Genomic DNA, 18707 nt, shown 5'->3' with positions numbered 1-18707 from the left:
TTCGAACGCTCTCTAGATGGCATTCAACGGGAGAGGTAATGGATGTAAACCTCTGTGATTATTCTGCATTAAAATTATCGATCACGGGCCCTGTGCAGCTCATCAGAGCATGAAGTGAACTTACAGTCAGTAGATGACTCTGGGTCATCTTGACACGCAGCCGTGATGCTCACGGGCACCGTCCTGGAGATATTCCACCCTTTGCCTTTTTTTCCCAAAGGGGATCCGTCAAACATGTCCTCATCTAGGAGTATTTCTGTAACCAAAATATGTTTCCATCTTAGGAGGAATATGCGTTCATTACAATATGCAGAAAAGTAGAAAAAAAGAAAATAATCACCAGGACCAACTAGAGGTTTGGGTGACACTTCGGCTGGCTAGGGGGCGCTGTTGAAAGGGGTGAGAAGAAAAAAAGAGCAGATAATGTGGTCTTAAGAATAGCTCGTGTTTACTGATTCTCTTCTGGTGCGGCCATGCAGGTGCCTGTCATTGACCATTTTGGTGGAGGTGTGGCTTTCTTATCACTTTGCAGATGAGGAGTTGGAGGCAGAGAGAAGTTAAGTCTGTGCTGTTAAAGGAGTTGAGGGGCACATAGACATATTCATATAGTATGATATGGTACAATGTGCGATATAATGCAATACATAACATAAGGTAGTATAACGATATTATGTAATATAACATATTATAATAGAATATTATATAAGAAGTACTAAAAAGGCTGTTTTCAGAGACTGTGGAGATCAGGGCAGCGTTATTAGGTGTGACAGAACATTGGAGGTGGGGCCAGGGTCAGTGGCACTGAGCAGAGGTAACATTCACTCAGAGGACCCCTTACTGGGGGGAGCTCACAGCCTGACTCAAGGCGGTGGGTGGGGGGGCGAAGCAGGGGAGATAAAGCTAGTCTGGGGAGAATCAGCCACTGAAGGGGGTGGAAAGGGAGGCAGCGGCCAGGTTGTGGGGTGTCTTTTATGCCACGTTAAAGAAGTAGGACATTTTCTCACAGATGAAGGAACATCTGCTGGGTCTTGATGCAGGGCACAGGGCACAGTCTTAGTCGTGTGATTCTGAGAGCAAACCACTAAACTGAGTTTGCACTTCCAAAATCAGTGTAGTGAGGGGCGCCTGGGTGGCTCAGTTGGTTGAGCGTCTGACTCTTGATGTCGGCTCAGGTCCTGGTCCTAGGGTTGTGGGGTCGAGCCCCGTGTTGGGCTCTGTACTGAGTGTGGAGTCTGCTTGGGATTCTCTTTCCCCCTCTCTCCCTCTGCTTGTATCCCCTGCTCATTCTCTCTCTCTCTGAAAAAAAAAAAAAAATCAGCGTAGTGAAATGGTTGGCTGTCTCTTACTGTTGACTTTGAACCTGTTTTTTTGATCTTGTGGAATGAGAGGGGAACAGAGATGTGCAGGAGGGGTCTGGGGGGAGGCAGCAGAAGTCGGGGTCGCCAAGGCCACCGGGCAGGTCTGGCCGGATATTGCTGGCGTGTCTGGGAAGAAGTAACAGATGGAAAGCGTGTGAAATCTGCGAAAAGCTCAGAGGAGGTGTTTCCTGATTGAGATCTAGCTGGCAAGTTTCTCGTCTTTCAGTTCATTCTAAAATTCTGCCATTGTTTTAGCGTCTTCTTTTTCTTCGTGATTTTTTTTGGCAGACTTGCTGTTCTGGTCTGTTGATCAGTCTATTTTGGTTTTTACTACCAAATGGCTTTAATTACTGACTTAAAAAAATGATTTGAGCATCTGTTGTGCAAGTCCCCCTCCTTATTCTCATTCAAAACTTTTCCTGGGTTTTCTTGTACGTTTAATAACAGGGAGGCGCCTAAGGCTCATCTTCCAAAACTCTTTATTCTTTCCCCTTCAAAAAAAAAAAAAAACCCTTGTGAATTTTATTGTGATGATGTGAACTTGACAGAATCATTCAGGGGATGCTGAAAAAAAAAATGGTATCTTACCATCCAGAAAAAAATGGTGTGATTCTCTACTTTTTCAAAGATACGTGGTTTCCTGGTGACGATTAACAGTTTTACTCTATGGATCTGGAAGATTTTTGGTTACCTTTTCTCCTAGCCGTTTGTGATTGTGAACAAGACATTGTTTCCTATTTTTTTTTTCAGTAAGTAATTTTTGACATGTAGGAAGGCTGTTAAAGATTTGCTTATTTATTTTGGAATGAGTCTCCTTACTGAATTCTTTTATTCTCTCTCTCCTTTTTTAAATTGTGCCATGGAAGTTTCCTCCTGTTTCTTATTTATTAAACTCCTTTCTTTTCCTCCTACTTCTTTTTTAGTTTTTCTAATCGGAAATGGATGTTGACTTTGCCAGAAGACTTTCTAGCAGCTAGGGAAATGGCATGTTTCCTTTTGATCTGCGATGTATTAGGAAAATGATATATTATATAAATGATCTTGATATTTAGTCATCCTCTGTTCCTTGGTCATGGTCATGGCATATTATCCTGTTAACGTGCTGCTGGATCTCATTTACGTTCAAGGCTATCTGAATCCTAAACATTTGTTATCTCTTGGTAACATTTTCAGTGTCAGCAAATCTCTGAAACTTTGTGTCCCTGTGAGGTTCCTGCCTCCTCAGTCCTGCTCCACAGAAGGCACTTGGGTGGTCTTAGGGGACCGAACTCAGTCATCACTGCAGATCTCCCACCAGCTGGGTAGCGGAGGGCACATGATACCCGTGGAGTCGTAGGGTCAAAGGGAACATCGTGGACTTCCTCTCCAGGAAGGCTCTGGATGGTCAGCGGCCGACAGGGAGATGCCCAGAACCTGGGTGGGAGAGATGGTGTCTGAGTTGCTCTGGACATTTGCCGAGGGGGGTGGTGCTCACGTATTGGCACCAGGATCCTGCCTCTCCTTTTACAGAGATGGAATGCAGTGCCTAAAGAATATAAAAATTATTTTAACAAAGCAGTTTGAAGCGGTGCTCAATTATCGATCGGCCTTCCCTGGGGAACGCTCATGTCTCTCTCTTTGGCTGAGTCCGGAACTCATCTGCGGGGGGAGGGGTGGAGAAGTTTAGAAGCTCCTGCCGTGTGGGGAAGGTGGGCCTCAGTATAAATAAGCCCCAGCATGGCCAACCCCAGAAATGTGTTATTTATGCAAAGTGGCTTTTGGGTATTCAAGTCCGGTAATCAGCTGGCTCGCTGTCGCCCCCTGGGATGCAGATAAGGGTTTGTACTGTTTGCCCAGGAGGATGATACCAATGGAGACCTTAGTTTATGGGCATGGGCCCAAATCCATTCTAGACCAGGGACTGGCGACTTTTCCTGTGAGGGCCAGCTAGGGTCTTGGCTTTGGCCCAGTGCCAAGCACCCACCCCCACCTTTCTGCTTGGCAAAGACCATTCTAATGTGGCGATCCCTGCAGAACAGTGGGGGTGGGGGGTGGGTTTGGCCCCCCGGTCACAGCTGGCCAATCCCTTCTCTAGATGACCCGGAAGACATGGGATGTTCTCGCAGCTTCTGAGCGACTAGTTAAGAAGCCAAGATGCAAATCGTTTCCCACTGGGACTCTTCTTGGCCCGAGTGCGGTGCCGAGCTCCCGAGGAAGGGAGAGAGGTCCACCTGCCGGAGAGGCCGGCTCCCCCAGCTCGAAAGCATCCGACACGTCCCTCCCTTCCACAGGAGTGGTTGATTCCTTCCGGGCGGAACCTCAGAGAACAACATCTGATGCGTTAAAATGGATGCTGTGGCTTTTGCCTGTTTGACTAGTTACGTCAGCATTTTGAGACCCTCCAGTGACAGTGATTTGGATGGTGGCATTTGTTCTGTCACAACGTAACAGACGGACCTCTGGCAAGTTCTCAGCCTGGACTTCATTAATCCGGGGTGTGCCCGCCACCCTCCCCTCTTTCAGTGCAGGGGCCTACGGTGCCGTTTGAAGAGCCAGCGGGGACCCGCGAGGACAGATAAAGATGTTGGTGGTGGCCTCAGAGCAGCCTGACCTACATCCGGAAGAAACTGCAAGCTAGCTGCCGAATTCACTCTGCTCCGGTCTCGTACAGCACAGTCTTGTTTTCCACCTAAAAAAAAAATCTGCATAGAATGGACACAATTGACATGAGAATCAGCCAAGCGACCGTCTTATGTGCCTCGTGTAGGAGTTTATGTGTTATAGATGTTCAAGGAGCATGAATTCCCTTCCTGCAAAGACGGCTGGCTCCCTGGGGCTGGGCTTATTACAGGTGCTGAAGGGGCACCTGCCGCTGACACCAGTCCTGCACGGAATCCAGGACCCGGGGTGTCCCTTTCATCAGCAGGCTCCAGCATGAGCAAAGCCAAGCTTTTGTAACCAAAGCCATAGCTGTGTAGGTTAGTGTTTTGCCCGTGTGTGTGATCGTTTCTTAGCTAAAGGTATTTAAGCCTTAGATCGTAGCGTGCCACGGGGCAAGAATGAGGTCTCACAACAGACAGACCCGGGTCCCCTGCCTGGTCACCTCATCCAGGCCTGGCCTGCGAAGTGTTTACCCAGAATTGGGAGAATTGAATGCAACCCCAGTCAGAATTTGCTTATAGATTTCAAAGACTGATTGCTGCTTCTTTGGCTCTCGGGGCAGCAGGGGTGGGGGGAGGTGGTGGTTATTTGATATCAGCAATACAAGTATCTGTGATGGTTGAACTTCCCAAATGGTAAAACGCTTCATCGTTTTCTTTAATTAAGTAGTCCAACCAAATCCTTTGGAGACACAGCATAGCTCAGAACCTTTCCTGCTTTACTCTGGGAGGTGGTATTATGTGGTAATGAGGCAGACAGACGCTGGGCAGGACCGCGGGGCCCAAGGCCTGGCCTTACCATTTCCCAGTTGGGAAATTCAGACAAGATTCCTATGCCTGCTACACCTCAGTTCTCTGATCCGTCCGTCGTAGACGAAAGTAGGACTCTTATCCCATGGAGAGCTGTTTGCAGATGACGTCGTTAGTAGAAGTAGGCTGCTTCGAGCAGCGTCTGGTGCACAGCGTTAGCTGTGTTATGGTTGGTTTGATCTGTAACTGATAAATCAGTGGCACAATGAGACATTCTTCTGGCCAGTGGCTGTTTTTTCTAATTACGTGAATAATTCATGCCCATTGCGTAATGCTTAGGAAGGGAACAAAAGAGAATAGAGAACATTCACGATGTGGGCTGGAGATCACCACTGTGATTGGCGGATTTATTTCTCCCTGGGAGTTGTGACTCACGTAGTAAGATGGTGTGGTAAGTGTGAGTTTGAGCCTAATTATTTCACTTACCATGTGTTATAAGCCTTTCCCCATAGTATAAAAATTACTAGTAATCATTCGTTTGAACGGCCACGTAATGCAGTCCTATTGATTAACCATGATGGCTGATTCGTTTTCTTAGTGTTGAGCATTTCTGTTGTCCCGTTCTATTGAGGTGGGAGGTTGGGGAAGCTGGTTTTTTTCAGGGTTGTGGCAAATGGCCATGCGTGTATATCCTTTGATATATTTCCTTTTCTCAGTACCTCTATAGTCTTAGGTTAAATTTCCAGAAGTCAAGTCATTGGATCAAAGGGATGAACATTTCTTTTTTAATGTTTATTTTGTTTTTGAGAGAGAGGGAGACAGAGCGTGAGCAGGGGAGGGGCAGAGAGAGAGGGAGACACGGAATCTGAAGCGGGCTCCAGGCTCTGAGCTGTCAACACAAAGCCTGACGTGGGACTGGAACTCATGGACCGTGAGATCATGACCTGAGCCAAAGTTGGCGGCTTAACCGACTAAGCTGCTTAGGTGCCCCTAAGGGATGGTTGAACTTCCCAATTGGTAAAATGCTTCATCGTTTTCTTCAGTTAAGTTGTCCAACCAAATCCTTTGGAGATAGAGCATCCCCTAAGGGATGAACATTTCTAAGGCCCTTGATAAATATGAACAAACTTCCTTCCCAGACTGTTTATAATTAAACTCCCGTTAGCAACATATGAGGAGCAAATTGTTCCTAAGAGAGTCGATACCTTCGCCTCTTTGTGACTAACGCAATAACAGACCGACGACCGAAGGGAATCCTTGAAAGGTCTTGAAGTAAAAAGCTTTTTAAAAGTTCCCTGGACAGTATTTTTTGTGCGCTAAAACCCCAAGCCCCAGACCCCAAAGCCGTAGACACAATTCTGGCCCAGCCCCAACTGAAGAGTGCCCGACGCTGAGCTGTCCTGGCCCCGGTCTCGGCACGGATTCTCCTCCCCTGCCTGGACTTAAGCTATCATTTAAGCTATATCGCAGTCATGCCTCGTTATCAATGCCACCGTGTTTGGCAATCAAATGAGGAGGCGCGTGGCAGGCTGAGGCTTGACCTTGTCTCCCCTCCTACCAGCTACACCGTGGGCACCGTCCAGGAGAACAACGACCAGGTCTGGAAGTTCCAGAGATACTTCCTGGTGCAAGAGTACTGCAACCGTCTGAACATCCCCTTCCCTTTTGTGGTCTTTGCCTACTTCTACATGGTGGTGAAGAAGTGTTTCCAGTGCTGCTGTAAGAGGAAAAACACGGAGCCTTCTCCTTGCTGTGAGTCATTGTCCGTTCCGTGCCCGGGGACAGGAGCAGTGATTGGTCGTGGGGGACGCGCGCCAGGTCCGCGCGGGGCAGCGGGAAGGGGCTTCGTCATAGTCACGGCCTCGCTCCCGTGCGTATGTCCGTAGAGACAGGGAATTACCCGAGGGAGAGAGTAGGTTAAGGGAGCGTTGCAGATCTGTGGGCCGGTCTCATTCTGGGGGGATAACTTTCGGGTGAGCATCATAATCGTGCAAATAGTAGGTTGAACAAGCGTGACGTGGAGACGCGACTTCGGTCTTGCTTCCGTTAGATGTCGACTCTGGTAGACGTTAGCCCCGCCCCAGCAGAGCTCCTGACTTTACTGGTCGCTCTGAGCGAAATCGAAAATCTTACCATTACTTCACTGCACATACGGTCTGGTCTGTTCACCAGCCCATTGATGGCCATGCAGGCGGGAGGCTCCCCTTTTTGCTGTACCCCCTCTCAGCTGGTAGAGCTGGAAGGAAGTGTGGGCCGCTGGCTTCTGCCTCTCTCTTCGCCCCTTCTCTCCCACCCGCCAGCTGCCGTCACGGACCCTCTGTGGGCTGGAGCACCGGGAGGGAGGAGGGGAAAGAAGCAGAAAGTCTTTTCTGGAAACAGTGGTACTGCTCTAGGCCGGCTCCGTGCTCTGTGACCTGGCGTGTGTGCACAACTGACCCTTTATTGTGTGGGCACCTGGTGGGTCCTTCAGCTGTTCCCTGGCTGGCCCCTCGACTCCCAGGGCTTGCCGGTACTTTCTCCAGCGCTGCGTCCCCTTAACCTCTAGTCCACACCACGCAGACTCTCCCTGATGGGGACCCACTTCCTTCGGGAAGGCGGGGACGCCCACAGCTCTCCTTTTCCCGTGGCTACCCACCTCCTTAGCCCCGATAAGGGGTAAGGAGCAGGAGGGTCCCCACTGGGCTCCCTCTCCTTCCCCCACCGCTGTGGGAGCCAGAATCTATCATCAGGGAATTCTCAGTCACCCTGGGGGACACCCTCCCCCGGTACAGCTCTCTTCCCTGCACTAGGCTAGGTTTTCTTAACACTTGATCCTGGGGCCACGGACCCAGACAGATCTACCTAGCTTGCAGACACGTTTCGACCAAATTAAGCAGGAAAGGAGGGAGAGGCTTATTTTTATTCATTTGGGTGTTTGGGCACAGAGAAAAAGATAGAAAGGGCACCGCCAGCCCATTCATTTTGCCTTCTGACCTCAGATTTAAGCCAGGGGAATCTGGCTCTGGGGGAGGCCTGCAGGCTGACCTCTTCATCACACACGGCACCAGGGCTCGTGTGTTTCGGGGCCGTGAGAGGCTTTATATTTCTTTTATTTATTTTTTAAGTTTATTTATTTATTTTGAGAGAGCACAGGCAGGGGAAGGCAGAGAGATGAGGAGAGAGAGAATCCCAAGCAGGCTTCACGCTGTCAGCGCAGAGCCTGACGTGGGACTCGAACTCACGAACCGTGAGATCCCGACTGGAGCTGAAATCAAGAGTCAGACACTTAACCGACTGGGCCACCCAGGCATCCCATAAATTTCTTTTAAAAATCATCAGGAAAAGCACGAACTTTTCGGTCACAAACTTTAAGTCAAGGAAAGCAAAGCACGAAAAGGGATATACCCTATCGCGCATAGAGAAGAAACAGTGTAAAAACAGTCCTGTTGCTCAAAGTCTTCCTTCCTTCACAAATACTAACTCTGTTCTGGGGGTACCAGTTGCAAACAGAAGCATGTGAGGGCTGGGCTGCTTGGCCCATAGTTTTACCTACATGGTTCCAGAGAAAGAACCGTGGATAAAAATTTCAGGGAGGAAGATTTTGAGTTGGTAAAAGTTTAAGACAGTGTCCAACAAATCACATTATCAGTAAATGAAATGAATAGCTGTGTGAGGTCGTGAATCCCCATCACTGGTTGGATTCCGGCTGGGGCTGGGCAGGTGGATTTGGAATGAAGATCCACTCTCCACACGTACCCTGTGCTCTGTCCAAGATCAGTGGAACCAGAAAATCCAGTGTATCACTAAGGGCAAATCAGTCTTCTGAATTTGGATGGGTTCGACGACACAATGCATTCTGTTCCCCCAAAACTTAGTCAAGAAGTAAGCGCGCTAAGAACATAAAAATGGGAGCAAAACCCCCAATTTGGCCATCAAATGGGCAGGACTTCAGCTTCAGGAGGCAAACAGGTCAGAAATGAGCTATGTGAATCCGCACCTGTTTCCTTGGGAGAATGATGCTCTTACAACCATTTGAGAAAAAGATGACATCCTCTCTCCCCATATAGTTCTTAGTCTCAGGGAGGAATAAAGAAATAGAGGGAATAGGGGGGCACAGCGGGACAGGTCCTTCTCCATGCCGGGCACAGTGATGGCGGGAGAGGGCGAGCCGAGGGCCCCGTTTACTCGCTGGAGACTTCTGGACGCCCTGCTCGCCATTCATTCATTTGTCACTGCTTGGAGATCATGGATTCCAGAAACCGCAGAACTCGGTGGTTGCCAGAGCCTCCCATGCTAACTCGTTTCCCAAATGCACCTTGCACTTGCCTCCAAGTCACCGGGACGTCGTGGGATTTAAGCTCAAAACTGTCCTTTGGAGAAAAATGCCAAGATGTTTCAAACAACTTTTCAGATAAGGTAGAATCCAACCTTCCATTAAAAATTTTTTTAATGTTTATTTTTAGAGAGAGAGAGAGAGAGAGAGAGAGCGAAGAAGTGGGGGAGGGGGAGAGAGAGAGGGAGACACAGAATCCGAAGCGGGCTCCAGGCTCTGAGCTGTCAGCACAGAGCCCCACGCGGGGCTCGAACTCACGGACCGTGAGATCATGACCTGAGCCGAAGTCGGACGCTCAGCCGACTGAGCCCCCCAGGCGTCCCCCAGGCTTCCATTTTTGCTGCTTTTTGGTGACATCATAAAGTAACAGTGACAAAGTATGCCGCCCCTACCCAGTAATTGCACTGTTAGAAAATATATTGCTTTCCATGAGAAAAAACCAATCCATATTCCTTATGGAACATTTGAAAAATACAGAAAAACGTAAATAAGAAAGAACAAGAACACACGTAAGCCACCACTCAGAGATAGATATTGTTAACATAATGGTATCTATTCTATTAGTTTCGTGTGGGTGGATGATAATTAGGTTGTTCTGTACAGACACATCCATAACCTAAGTTGTTCATTTAGTTAATAATACATGCACATTTTCCATACACATAAATATCAACCTGTACGACAGTTTTGAACCGTAGACTCTCCTGGCCTACGGATGCGCCACATTCAACGTCACCAGTCCCTCGCTGTTACACACGTAGAGGGTTTCGGTGCTTTCCGTGTCCTACGGCATGACGATAAATAGCTATATGCCTTCATTTTTTAGCATACTGCTGATTTTTTTCCCCTTGGAGTTATTTATAGGAGAGAAATTTCTGGATAAAGGGTACTTACAGATTTAAATCTTTTGATATTGTCTGCCACCCTCCTCCACCTTCTCCATCATGTGCTGCAGCTGTAACAATTTACAGATCTTTTTCCCCAACTTACGGGACACCTGTTCATCCACATCTTTGCCCACACAGGCCATAGTTATTACTGTAGACCTTGCTAATTTTCCATGTTGGGTGGTGAAAGTGCCATGCCATCATCCCAACGGCATTATTTCGACTGCTAAACAACTTGCCATTTTGTCTTGGTCACTGTCGTTCGTGACCGTCGCTCATTTGTCACTGTCACTCTTTGGCCCTCTGTGTCCAGGAGTGTGTGTTGTTCCTTTCCGTGTTGGTTGTTAAGTGCTCTCACTGGGTTTCTACATGCATCGCGGTTTGAGCAGAAGACATTGGCAACCACTTTGCTAGGAAAAATCCAATGGAAAAAAATCCAGTTAGGAATTATTTTCTATAAACCGGCATTTGCTATATAGGATTTGCTGAAATCCGCGACTTGCCTATCGGCTCTGCTTTTGATTCCCGATTAATTCTTTTTAAATCCAGGAAGATCTTACACTTTGAAGGCAATTTAAAAATAAAACTAGATTTTTTTTTTTTCCGCAAGTGGACGCCTTCCTGAACCTAGGTGCTTTTTTCCCCCCACGAGTTCGTACGGAGGATTGCTGTCCGTTGTGCCATTACCTGAAACGCAGGCGCCTTGTTGATCTGTGATTTTGTTTGCTTGCCTTCTGAGAGGCCCAGGTACTGTAAGAAATTGAACTGAGAATCTTGCTGGAACATGCCCCAGGCCAGTTTTACAGCAGGCCCTGCCTTAGATGAAAGGAAAAGGACTGAGTGGAAGAATTTTCCTTGAGGTCCACACCCAGACTGCGTATTATTTCACAAGGGTAGGAATGATGTCCGGGCTTTATTGTCCTCTCTTCCAAAGTCCCTACGCCCCTTGTAGGTTGAGAGAGTAGCGATCCATCCGTAATTATCCAACCGACTGGTTGACATAGCCTTTTTATGTCATCAAAATGAGAGAGGAGCACACATAAAACGTGAGGACAGAATTCATTGGTGAAATGATTTTACTAAGTCACAAAAACACCCAGACAGGCTTTTGATTGATTTCTGTTTAGAATAAAGATTGCATTCCTATTTCACTCAGACAGCTCCAATTCTGCATTGTTACCAAGAAATTCATTAGCATTCCATCGCTTTGCGGCTGTTACTAGCAAGTAACGTCACTCACATCAGCCTGTGCGGGACGAATCTAAATCTTCCGGGTCCAGGGTATCACCAAATGACGAGCAGGTGTTGATTTAGGAGGTAAGGGGCAGAAGAAACAGTGTGATTTTTTTTTTTTTTTTTGGTCTCATTATTCAAGGTTTCAAAAACGAAGACAACGAGACTCTGGCCTGGGAGGGTGTCATGAAAGAAAATTACCTCGTCAAGATCAACACGAAAGCCAATGACACCTCAGAGGAGTATGTCAGTCGTTCGCTTCTGCTTTGCACGGCCCCCCCCTTGCGTACATTAAGTTTGTAGAACATAAGTAGCTTCTTTGAGTAAGCTCTGGGAAGAGAATTTACGGCAGAAAGAAAAAGCACCAAAAAGGTATTACCTGGGCAATTGAAGATGAGAAACACGTGAGCGTGTATCAGCCTTTCCAGAAGGGCAGGACCACCCACTTGCCATCCCGATTGCCCTCCGAGGCCCCGGGGAGGGAAGAGGTACTTGGAAGCTGTAGGGCGGGGCCTTGGAACCAGGTGACAAGAGCGCGGGTCGCTCTGCCATGGCTGCAGAGGTGGATTCCGGGAAGACCCACCCACCCATCTCGGGCAATTGGCATCGTCTCACAGGTGACGCACACCTGTCTCTGTGATGAAGAACTAGAACGGGGGACCATTTGGTGGGTCCGTTACGGGCTGTCCTTGAGAAGTCCTGAAGCTCAGTTATGAGTTGCATGGAGTCATTGTAAACATGCCATAGAATGAGCTATGTCACAGCTACATCCGTAGACGGTCCCCAAGTAAAGGGCATGCAGGGCCTCTAGGAGCGGTGCCCTTCTCATTATGCGGGTTAACGTGGCTAACGGTCCGATGATGTCACTCTTCCTGAGAGCTCCAAACATGGCTCAAAATTCACTCTAGCGAAGAAAGAGTAAATAGAAACACAACCAATCCCTTTGCCGAGTTCAACCCAGCTATTATGTGGGATGGATGGCATGCTCTTTCTCTGAGTGACAAGGCAGATGCCCTAAGGTCTTCTCCGCTCCTGGTCTGGGAGATCTTGATTCTGGAATGGGGGGGGAAGGGGGGGTGGACCTTACAGGTCAGATTCCACAACTCTGCCAGTGGAGATAGCATGTGTATGCTGTACTTCTGACGGGGGTGAGTGTGGGATCCCGCTTCGTGTGGGTGTCGGCGAGAGGACGTAGCTGACACGGATTTAGCTGAAAATGAAAACGATTGGCGTTTTGTTCTTTAAAAGACTGTAAAATGGAGTCTAATAGCCTTTTCTCTCCCCCCTGCCCTTCTCTTGTTCTCTCTGTCTCCCTTTTAACTTCTTTGAAGAATGAGGCATCGGTTTAGACAGCTGGATACAAAGGTATAGTTCTGATGATAGTTTGGGAAACATTATTTTTTTTTAAATCTGTGTTGTCTTTGATCTTTCAGCGGGAGGCCAGTGGTTGTGGTCTGAAAACAAAAGAAGTCAATTATTAAAAAAAAAGAGAAAAAGACAGAAGTGACCCTGTTCCGTGTTTGTTCAGCGTGCAGGGTCTGGGGGCTGGAGCGGAGTGACTTCTCAGATAGCCCCCTGTGTGCTAAAGTCCTATTTCCCGACCTTTGGACTGTCTCCTGTGTCTGTCTGACCCAGGGCCCCCTCTGCGCTTTCTCTCAGCTGCGAAAGCAGGTGTAAGATGCCTGCAGTTCCAGAAACACCAGCGAGGCTCAGAAGAGTGATTTGGGAGGCTGTGAGCCTCTGTGCTCGTCCTCGATGCTGCTCTAATTTGTTAGCTATTTAATTTGAAGGGCATTGCGAATGCACGAATACACACGTGAGCATTAGGCGTGGGGAGAGTGTGCCCACGTCCTCCCTGAGCTGGGTGGCCGGAAATTGTGACTTAGGATTAGCAGACATTACAACTGATTCATAAGTACCGGATCCCTGGTAGGCTCTGTGGGGGAAATGATACCTGGTGTTTTATCACGGTATTTTGAGAACGGCATCCTGGATGACGGCAATCACATTCTGCCCCAGGGCCATGCCGTGTGGTGGCTAGACGGTACCCCATCGAGTAAGGCAGACTCTCCAGCACCCTGCCTGGACCGCAAGGGTCTCAATGAATGTTTATTGAGTGAAGAAATGACCAAAAGCTACCCCCTTGTAGAGCTCTTTCGTGAGAAGTTATCCAATTCAAATTTTAGGGGTTATTTATGTGTTATTTACCACCAGAATTCTTTTTTTTTTTAAGTTTATTAAATTTGAGAGAAAAAGAGAGAGAGACAGAGAGCACCTGAGCAGGGGAGGGGTAGAGAGAGAGGGAGAGAGAGAATCCCAAGCAGGCTCCACGCTGTCAGTGCAGAACCCAGCACGGGGCTCAATCTCACGAACCGTGAGATCATGACCTGAGCCGAAATCAAGAGCCAGGTGCTTAACTGACTGGGCCACCCGGGCGCCCCTGATGCGAGGCAGGTCACCTGCCTGACAGGTCCTGTCTGGACGGTGTGTCTGTGTCTGGTCCCCCAGAGTAGCTCTTGTCTTCCTTCGGAATCTTCGTCTTCCCTTTCTCTGGAACTGCCAGCTGTGAACATTGGAGTCGACTACTCCGGATGATGGTCTGTCTTGTGCCGACAATCAAATGCTTCCATCACAATTTGCTTTAGTTACCTACTGCTGCGTAACAAACACCCCCCCACCCTTCAGTGGCTCCCAGCAGCCATTTTGTTTGGCTCTTGTTTTTTTGTGGGTCAAGAGTCTGGGGGCTCATCAGCCGGGCGGTTCCGCTTCCTGTGGGCTCGGCTGGATTTATCGGGCTGGATTCAGTGGGTGGCAAGGCCAGGATTTGGCACCCCTATGCTCCTCCATGTGGCTTCTCTCCCACGTGTGACGTCTGATCCCTGTGGCTTGGGCTTGTCGCCGCATGGTGGTCTTGGGGCTGTCCCCCTTCGTCCACAGTTGCTGGCTTCCAAGAGCGAGGAAGCAAAGACTGGCGGTGCCCCGGAAGGCTAGGCCTCCACCTGGCATGATGTCATTTCCACCAGAGTCTATTGATCAAAGCGGTCAAGGCTGGCCCAGATTCTGTGACCCACCTCTTGAGGTGAGAGTGGCACTTGCGTGGGGGCCAAAAGGAACTGGTGGTGGCCTCCATCTTTGGGGACACGCTATCACACGATGGTATATTTTGTTACAGCTGCTCTCCTTCTGAAGTTGTGTTGTTTGTTGTTAATGGAGGGGCTGGGAAGACTCCTGTTTTCTTGGACTTGAGGGCTGTGCGTGGATGATCGTGCGAAGATGTGTACCAGGATTATAATCAATGGGGAGGGAAGAGAAAAGTGCTGGACATTTTCTTAAGGTTTATTTTGAGAGAGAGACATGGTCAGCAGGGGAGAGGCAGAGAGAGAAGGAGAGCGAGAGAATCCCCAGCAGCTTCCACACTGTTAGCATGGAGCCCGACGCTGGGCTCGGACTCACGAGCCACGAGATCGTGACCTGAGCCGAAACCGAGAGTCGGATGCTTAACCAACTGAGCCACCCAGGTGCCCTGCTGGATATTTTTTAAAGACTACAGACAATTTAGGGAATTTTAAGAGAATACATGAAAGGAGCAGCAGGGGATAGTATTCTAAGATTGAGGATTTATATTAGACATATAATGTGTAATAAATAGTATACATATCCGTAAATGATATATTCACTTTTCTACCTCATGTATTTTTGTATTTAAATATGTCGTCTGCTGCTTCTGTGCCTAGGTCACATAGCACATAATATTGAAGGAGCCCCTGCTACGTGCCAGGCTTGGGGCTAAGTGCCATCAAAGCAGATGTGGCCCCCAAATGTCACGACTGGATCCTTTGTGGGGCGGGCTGGTCGTAGGAGCCGAGGTGTGCGGGATGCGACGGCGACGATGATTTTCATGCAGTATCTGGCACGCATCCCACAGGCCACCCGTGTCTGCGTCAGCGGGGGGCAGGGTCAGCAGCTGTGAAGGTCCCAAGTTCAGAGAAGCACGGAGGGTTCCGGGCAGCTAACGAGGCACGGCTCTGAGTGGGAGGAAGCGGGGGTGGCCGGGCCGCCCTGTGTGGGAACCTGCCTCTTTCGAGTTGGATTTTCTTCCTGGGCAGGGGAAGCCTCAGCGTGAGAAGGACGTACCTGGCGGACGCTTTCAAAGACCAATCCGAGCCCTCGGGGTGGCCACAAAGAGCAGCTTGGACAGTCTGGTTTGGGAATAGAGGCGGCTGGGCCTTGTCTGGGTGTTGTGTGTGTGGAGAAGGCAGGCTGTGTTTGGTTGTCGTGTTGTTTCCCTCGTGGCTTCCCCTGGGGTGGCTTTGGAGGGAGGGAGGGGCAGGGCAGAGCCTCGGGTCTCCTGGTCACCACCAGGCCTGGGTCAGAGGTCATCGGGAGAGCCAGGGGACCGGACAGGCTGACCTGTCTCCCGCGGCCCAGGCTGCTTGGGGACTGAGGTCTCCTGACGACCGAGGGCCTGGCGGTGACACTGTCGGTGGGGACGGTGGGCCTGAGCCGCGGGGTTGTGCGAGGTGGGGGCTGAGGAAGTCTCTTGGAACTGAAAGCATAGCTGAAGGCCGTCCGCCCCCTTGTGCAGGCCTCAGAGAAGAGCTTGCGGGTTCTGTCCACTTCACGCCCCTGGCCGGGGAGCTCAGCCCCTTTGCCGGCTCCTACCAGAAGCCCACCGACACCATGAGTTTTGTAGGTTTGGGGAGAATTTGGGTGGGTCCCAGGGAGCCCTCAAACTGCACAGGATTCCACTACCTCTCTCCGCCCTTCTCTTCCTGTTCCCCTCTCCCCTCCCCTTTCTCTTCCCTCTTGGATCCTGTGCCCTCCTCTTCTGAGCAACAAAAGAATCTTCTCCTTTCCAACCACGGAGAACTTTGGGGATCATCCCTTATTCCTTGAGCCAGCTCTGGGAATCTGGCATCCGCTTCGAACAGCTTATTAAAGCCCTTCCACTATCCCCCAGTACGCAAGCTTTTATCGAGTGCACTGATGTGGCATGTAATTTAGAACAAGCTTCATTCGGGGAGCCCGGGTGGCTCAATCGGGTAAGCCTCCGACTTCGGCTCAGGTCATGATCTCACAGTTCAGGAGTTCGAGCCCCGCGTCGGGCTCTGCGCTGACAGCTCGGCCCCTGGAGCCTGTTTCAGATTCTGTGTCTCCCTTTCTCTCTGCCCCTCCCCTGCTCGTTCTCTGTCTCTCTCTCAAAAATAAATAAACATTTTAAAAAATATTTTAAAAAAAGAACAAGCTTCCTTCGTCTGGTGCAGTAAGTTTGCGAAAGATGCATGTATTGAAAGTAATTTTATTTTGCCTTTTACTTAAATTGTTTTACAATTTATGCTTTTTTGGTGGGAGTGGACACTTTATTTGCAAAAACTTGATTCGTTAGTATTATATCACATTATTTTTATTAGTATTATGCTTCTATCAGAGTGAAACTTTGTTAGTATCTTATAATTTTATTAGTGTTCATCGCACATGACATTATTATCTCTACACATCGTTTCCCTGTGTTGTTAAAACCTATCATTTCAACGTGGGAACCATTTTTGACTTACCTTTGAGAAAAGCTCCCACTAATCGTGCTAACGAGTATTGGCTAGTGACACGATTTTGGAAAGTAAGCAGTGGACAGGGTCCATATCACACGCCACTCACTCTGTTCTAAGATGTGCCATACTTTCTATTTGGTATATACATCTGTTTCATGGAAAAGTCATAATTTAAAATTGAAAGTTGGAAAATTCATCTTAAGACCAGTTCGACTTTTTTTTTTCCTCCCCTTTCAAGATTAATGATCTCAAGGGTCTTCTGAAAGAGATTGCTAATAAAATCAAATAGAACTTCATGGACTCTAATGGAGAAAAATCTAATTACAGCAAGGTAAGTCATTTTAATGGGTTATATTTTTGTTCTGAAAATTTACATATTTTAAGGCTAATTTAAAATCGTGATTTTTTTTTATGCTAAGTGAAATAAGTCAGAAAAGACAAATATCATATGTTTTTGCTCATATGTGGAATTTGAGAAACTTAACAGAAGACCATGGGGAAAGGGAAGGGGGAAAATAGTTTCAGACCGAGAAGGAGGCAAACCATGAGATTCTTTTTTTTTTTTTTTTACATTTATTTATTTTTGAGAGACAGAGACAGAGCATGAGCAGGGGAGGGGGAGAGAGAGAGAGAGTGACACAGAATCCGAGGCAGGCTCCAGGCTCCGAGCTGTCATCACAGAGCCCGACGTGGGGCTCGATCCCACGAACCGTGAGATCATGAGCTGAGCTGGAGTCGGACGCTTCACCGACTGAGCCACCCAGGCGCCCCCAAACCATGAGATTCTTAAATACACAGAACAGACTGAGGGTGGATGGGGGTGGGGTGGGGGAGAGGGGGAAACGGGGGATGGGCACTGAGGAGAGCACTTGTTGGGATGAGCCCTGGGTGTTGTATAGAAGTGATGAATCATGGGAATCTACTCCGGAAGCCAAGAACACACTTTACACACCGTATGTTAGCCAATTTGACAATAAATTATACTTAAGAAATAAATAAATAAAATAAAATCATGATATTTTTTTCGGTTCTTTTATTTTCCTGTGTCATCAGATTTGAAAATGATGCACTGTTACCAAAATTCAAACAACGTAGGGATATAGGAAGGAAGAAGCAGAAGCTTGGATTCACATTACTTTTCCATCAGCGATGCTCTGCCACAGAGGTTAGCACTGGCAGCAATAGGGTGCAAATGTCCTTTTGAATCTTGGAAAGTTACTTACAAACCATGTAGCTCTTTTGGCATTCATTGAATCAAGGTCCCACTGTCCAAGACGTGGCATTTTTCCTTGCTACTTAATTCTCTTTTATGGATATTTTTATGGATCAGTGCCTAAAACGTGTACCTTATTCTCATGATACACTATACACTATACATGTTTATTGCTGTGGGATAGACAAATGTATGTTGGTCATGTTTTTCCTACCAACAAATGTTTTAGTGAGCCATTCAAGGCTTTTCAGCCATAGCTCAGTTGCACGGTAAAAATGTGATTCAGGGGACTGGCAGTTGAACCCAAGGCTTTGCTCCGTGATCTTACCGTTTGCTTTAATATTGTGTTTCCATGACCTGTCCACCTTCTGAACCTAAGTGTTAAAATGTTAACGTGTAGATATAGGAAAAAACAGCAGTGGGGATTCCATTTGACTAGAATTTGTTGAGAAAGTGAATTGCAAGGAATGGAAACGCAGTTAAGGTTTCCTGACTCCCTCTCCCTCTTCCTCCTTCCTCTCTTCCTTCCTTCCTTCCTCCCTTCCTTCCTTCCTTCCTTCCCTCCTTCCTTCCTTTTCCCTCCCTTCCCTTACTGTTTACTGAGTGCCCATGAACTTCTCAGAGACGTCCTGTGTCAGGATCTGTGCTGAGGTTCAGACACTGATTACAGGCTGTGCATTAAACACTTACACTGTAAAATTTCTCATTGCGGATTGTGTTACAGGGGAAATTGTGTTGCATTAGGCTCCTTTCAATATTTCTGGTC

The 18707-nt window shown here is 48.1% G+C and overlaps 1 protein-coding gene across 1 annotated transcript in view; it reads left to right on the top strand.

Moving 5' to 3' along the window:
- TRPM8 (transient receptor potential cation channel subfamily M member 8) overlaps positions 1-18707 on the top strand; it is a 98023-nt gene that overhangs the window by 74131 nt on the left and 5185 nt on the right. The window contains exons 22-25 of the mRNA XM_078450757.2: positions 6309-6499; positions 11322-11421; positions 12511-12544; positions 16967-17059. Of these exons, the coding sequence (XP_078306883.1) occupies positions 6309-6499; positions 11322-11421; positions 12511-12544; positions 16967-17017 (376 nt within the window). The 3' untranslated portion in view covers positions 17018-17059. The remainder of the gene's footprint in view (positions 1-6308; positions 6500-11321; positions 11422-12510; positions 12545-16966; positions 17060-18707) is intronic.

This window comes from Panthera onca, chromosome C1 (assembly GCF_046562875.1).
Source record: "Panthera onca isolate mPanOnc1 chromosome C1, mPanOnc1 haplotype 2, whole genome shotgun sequence".
NCBI classification, from domain to species: Eukaryota; Metazoa; Chordata; class Mammalia; order Carnivora; family Felidae; genus Panthera; species Panthera onca.
The sequence above is the reverse complement of the archived record's forward strand: the minus strand, read 5'-3'. Positions and strand labels throughout refer to the sequence as shown.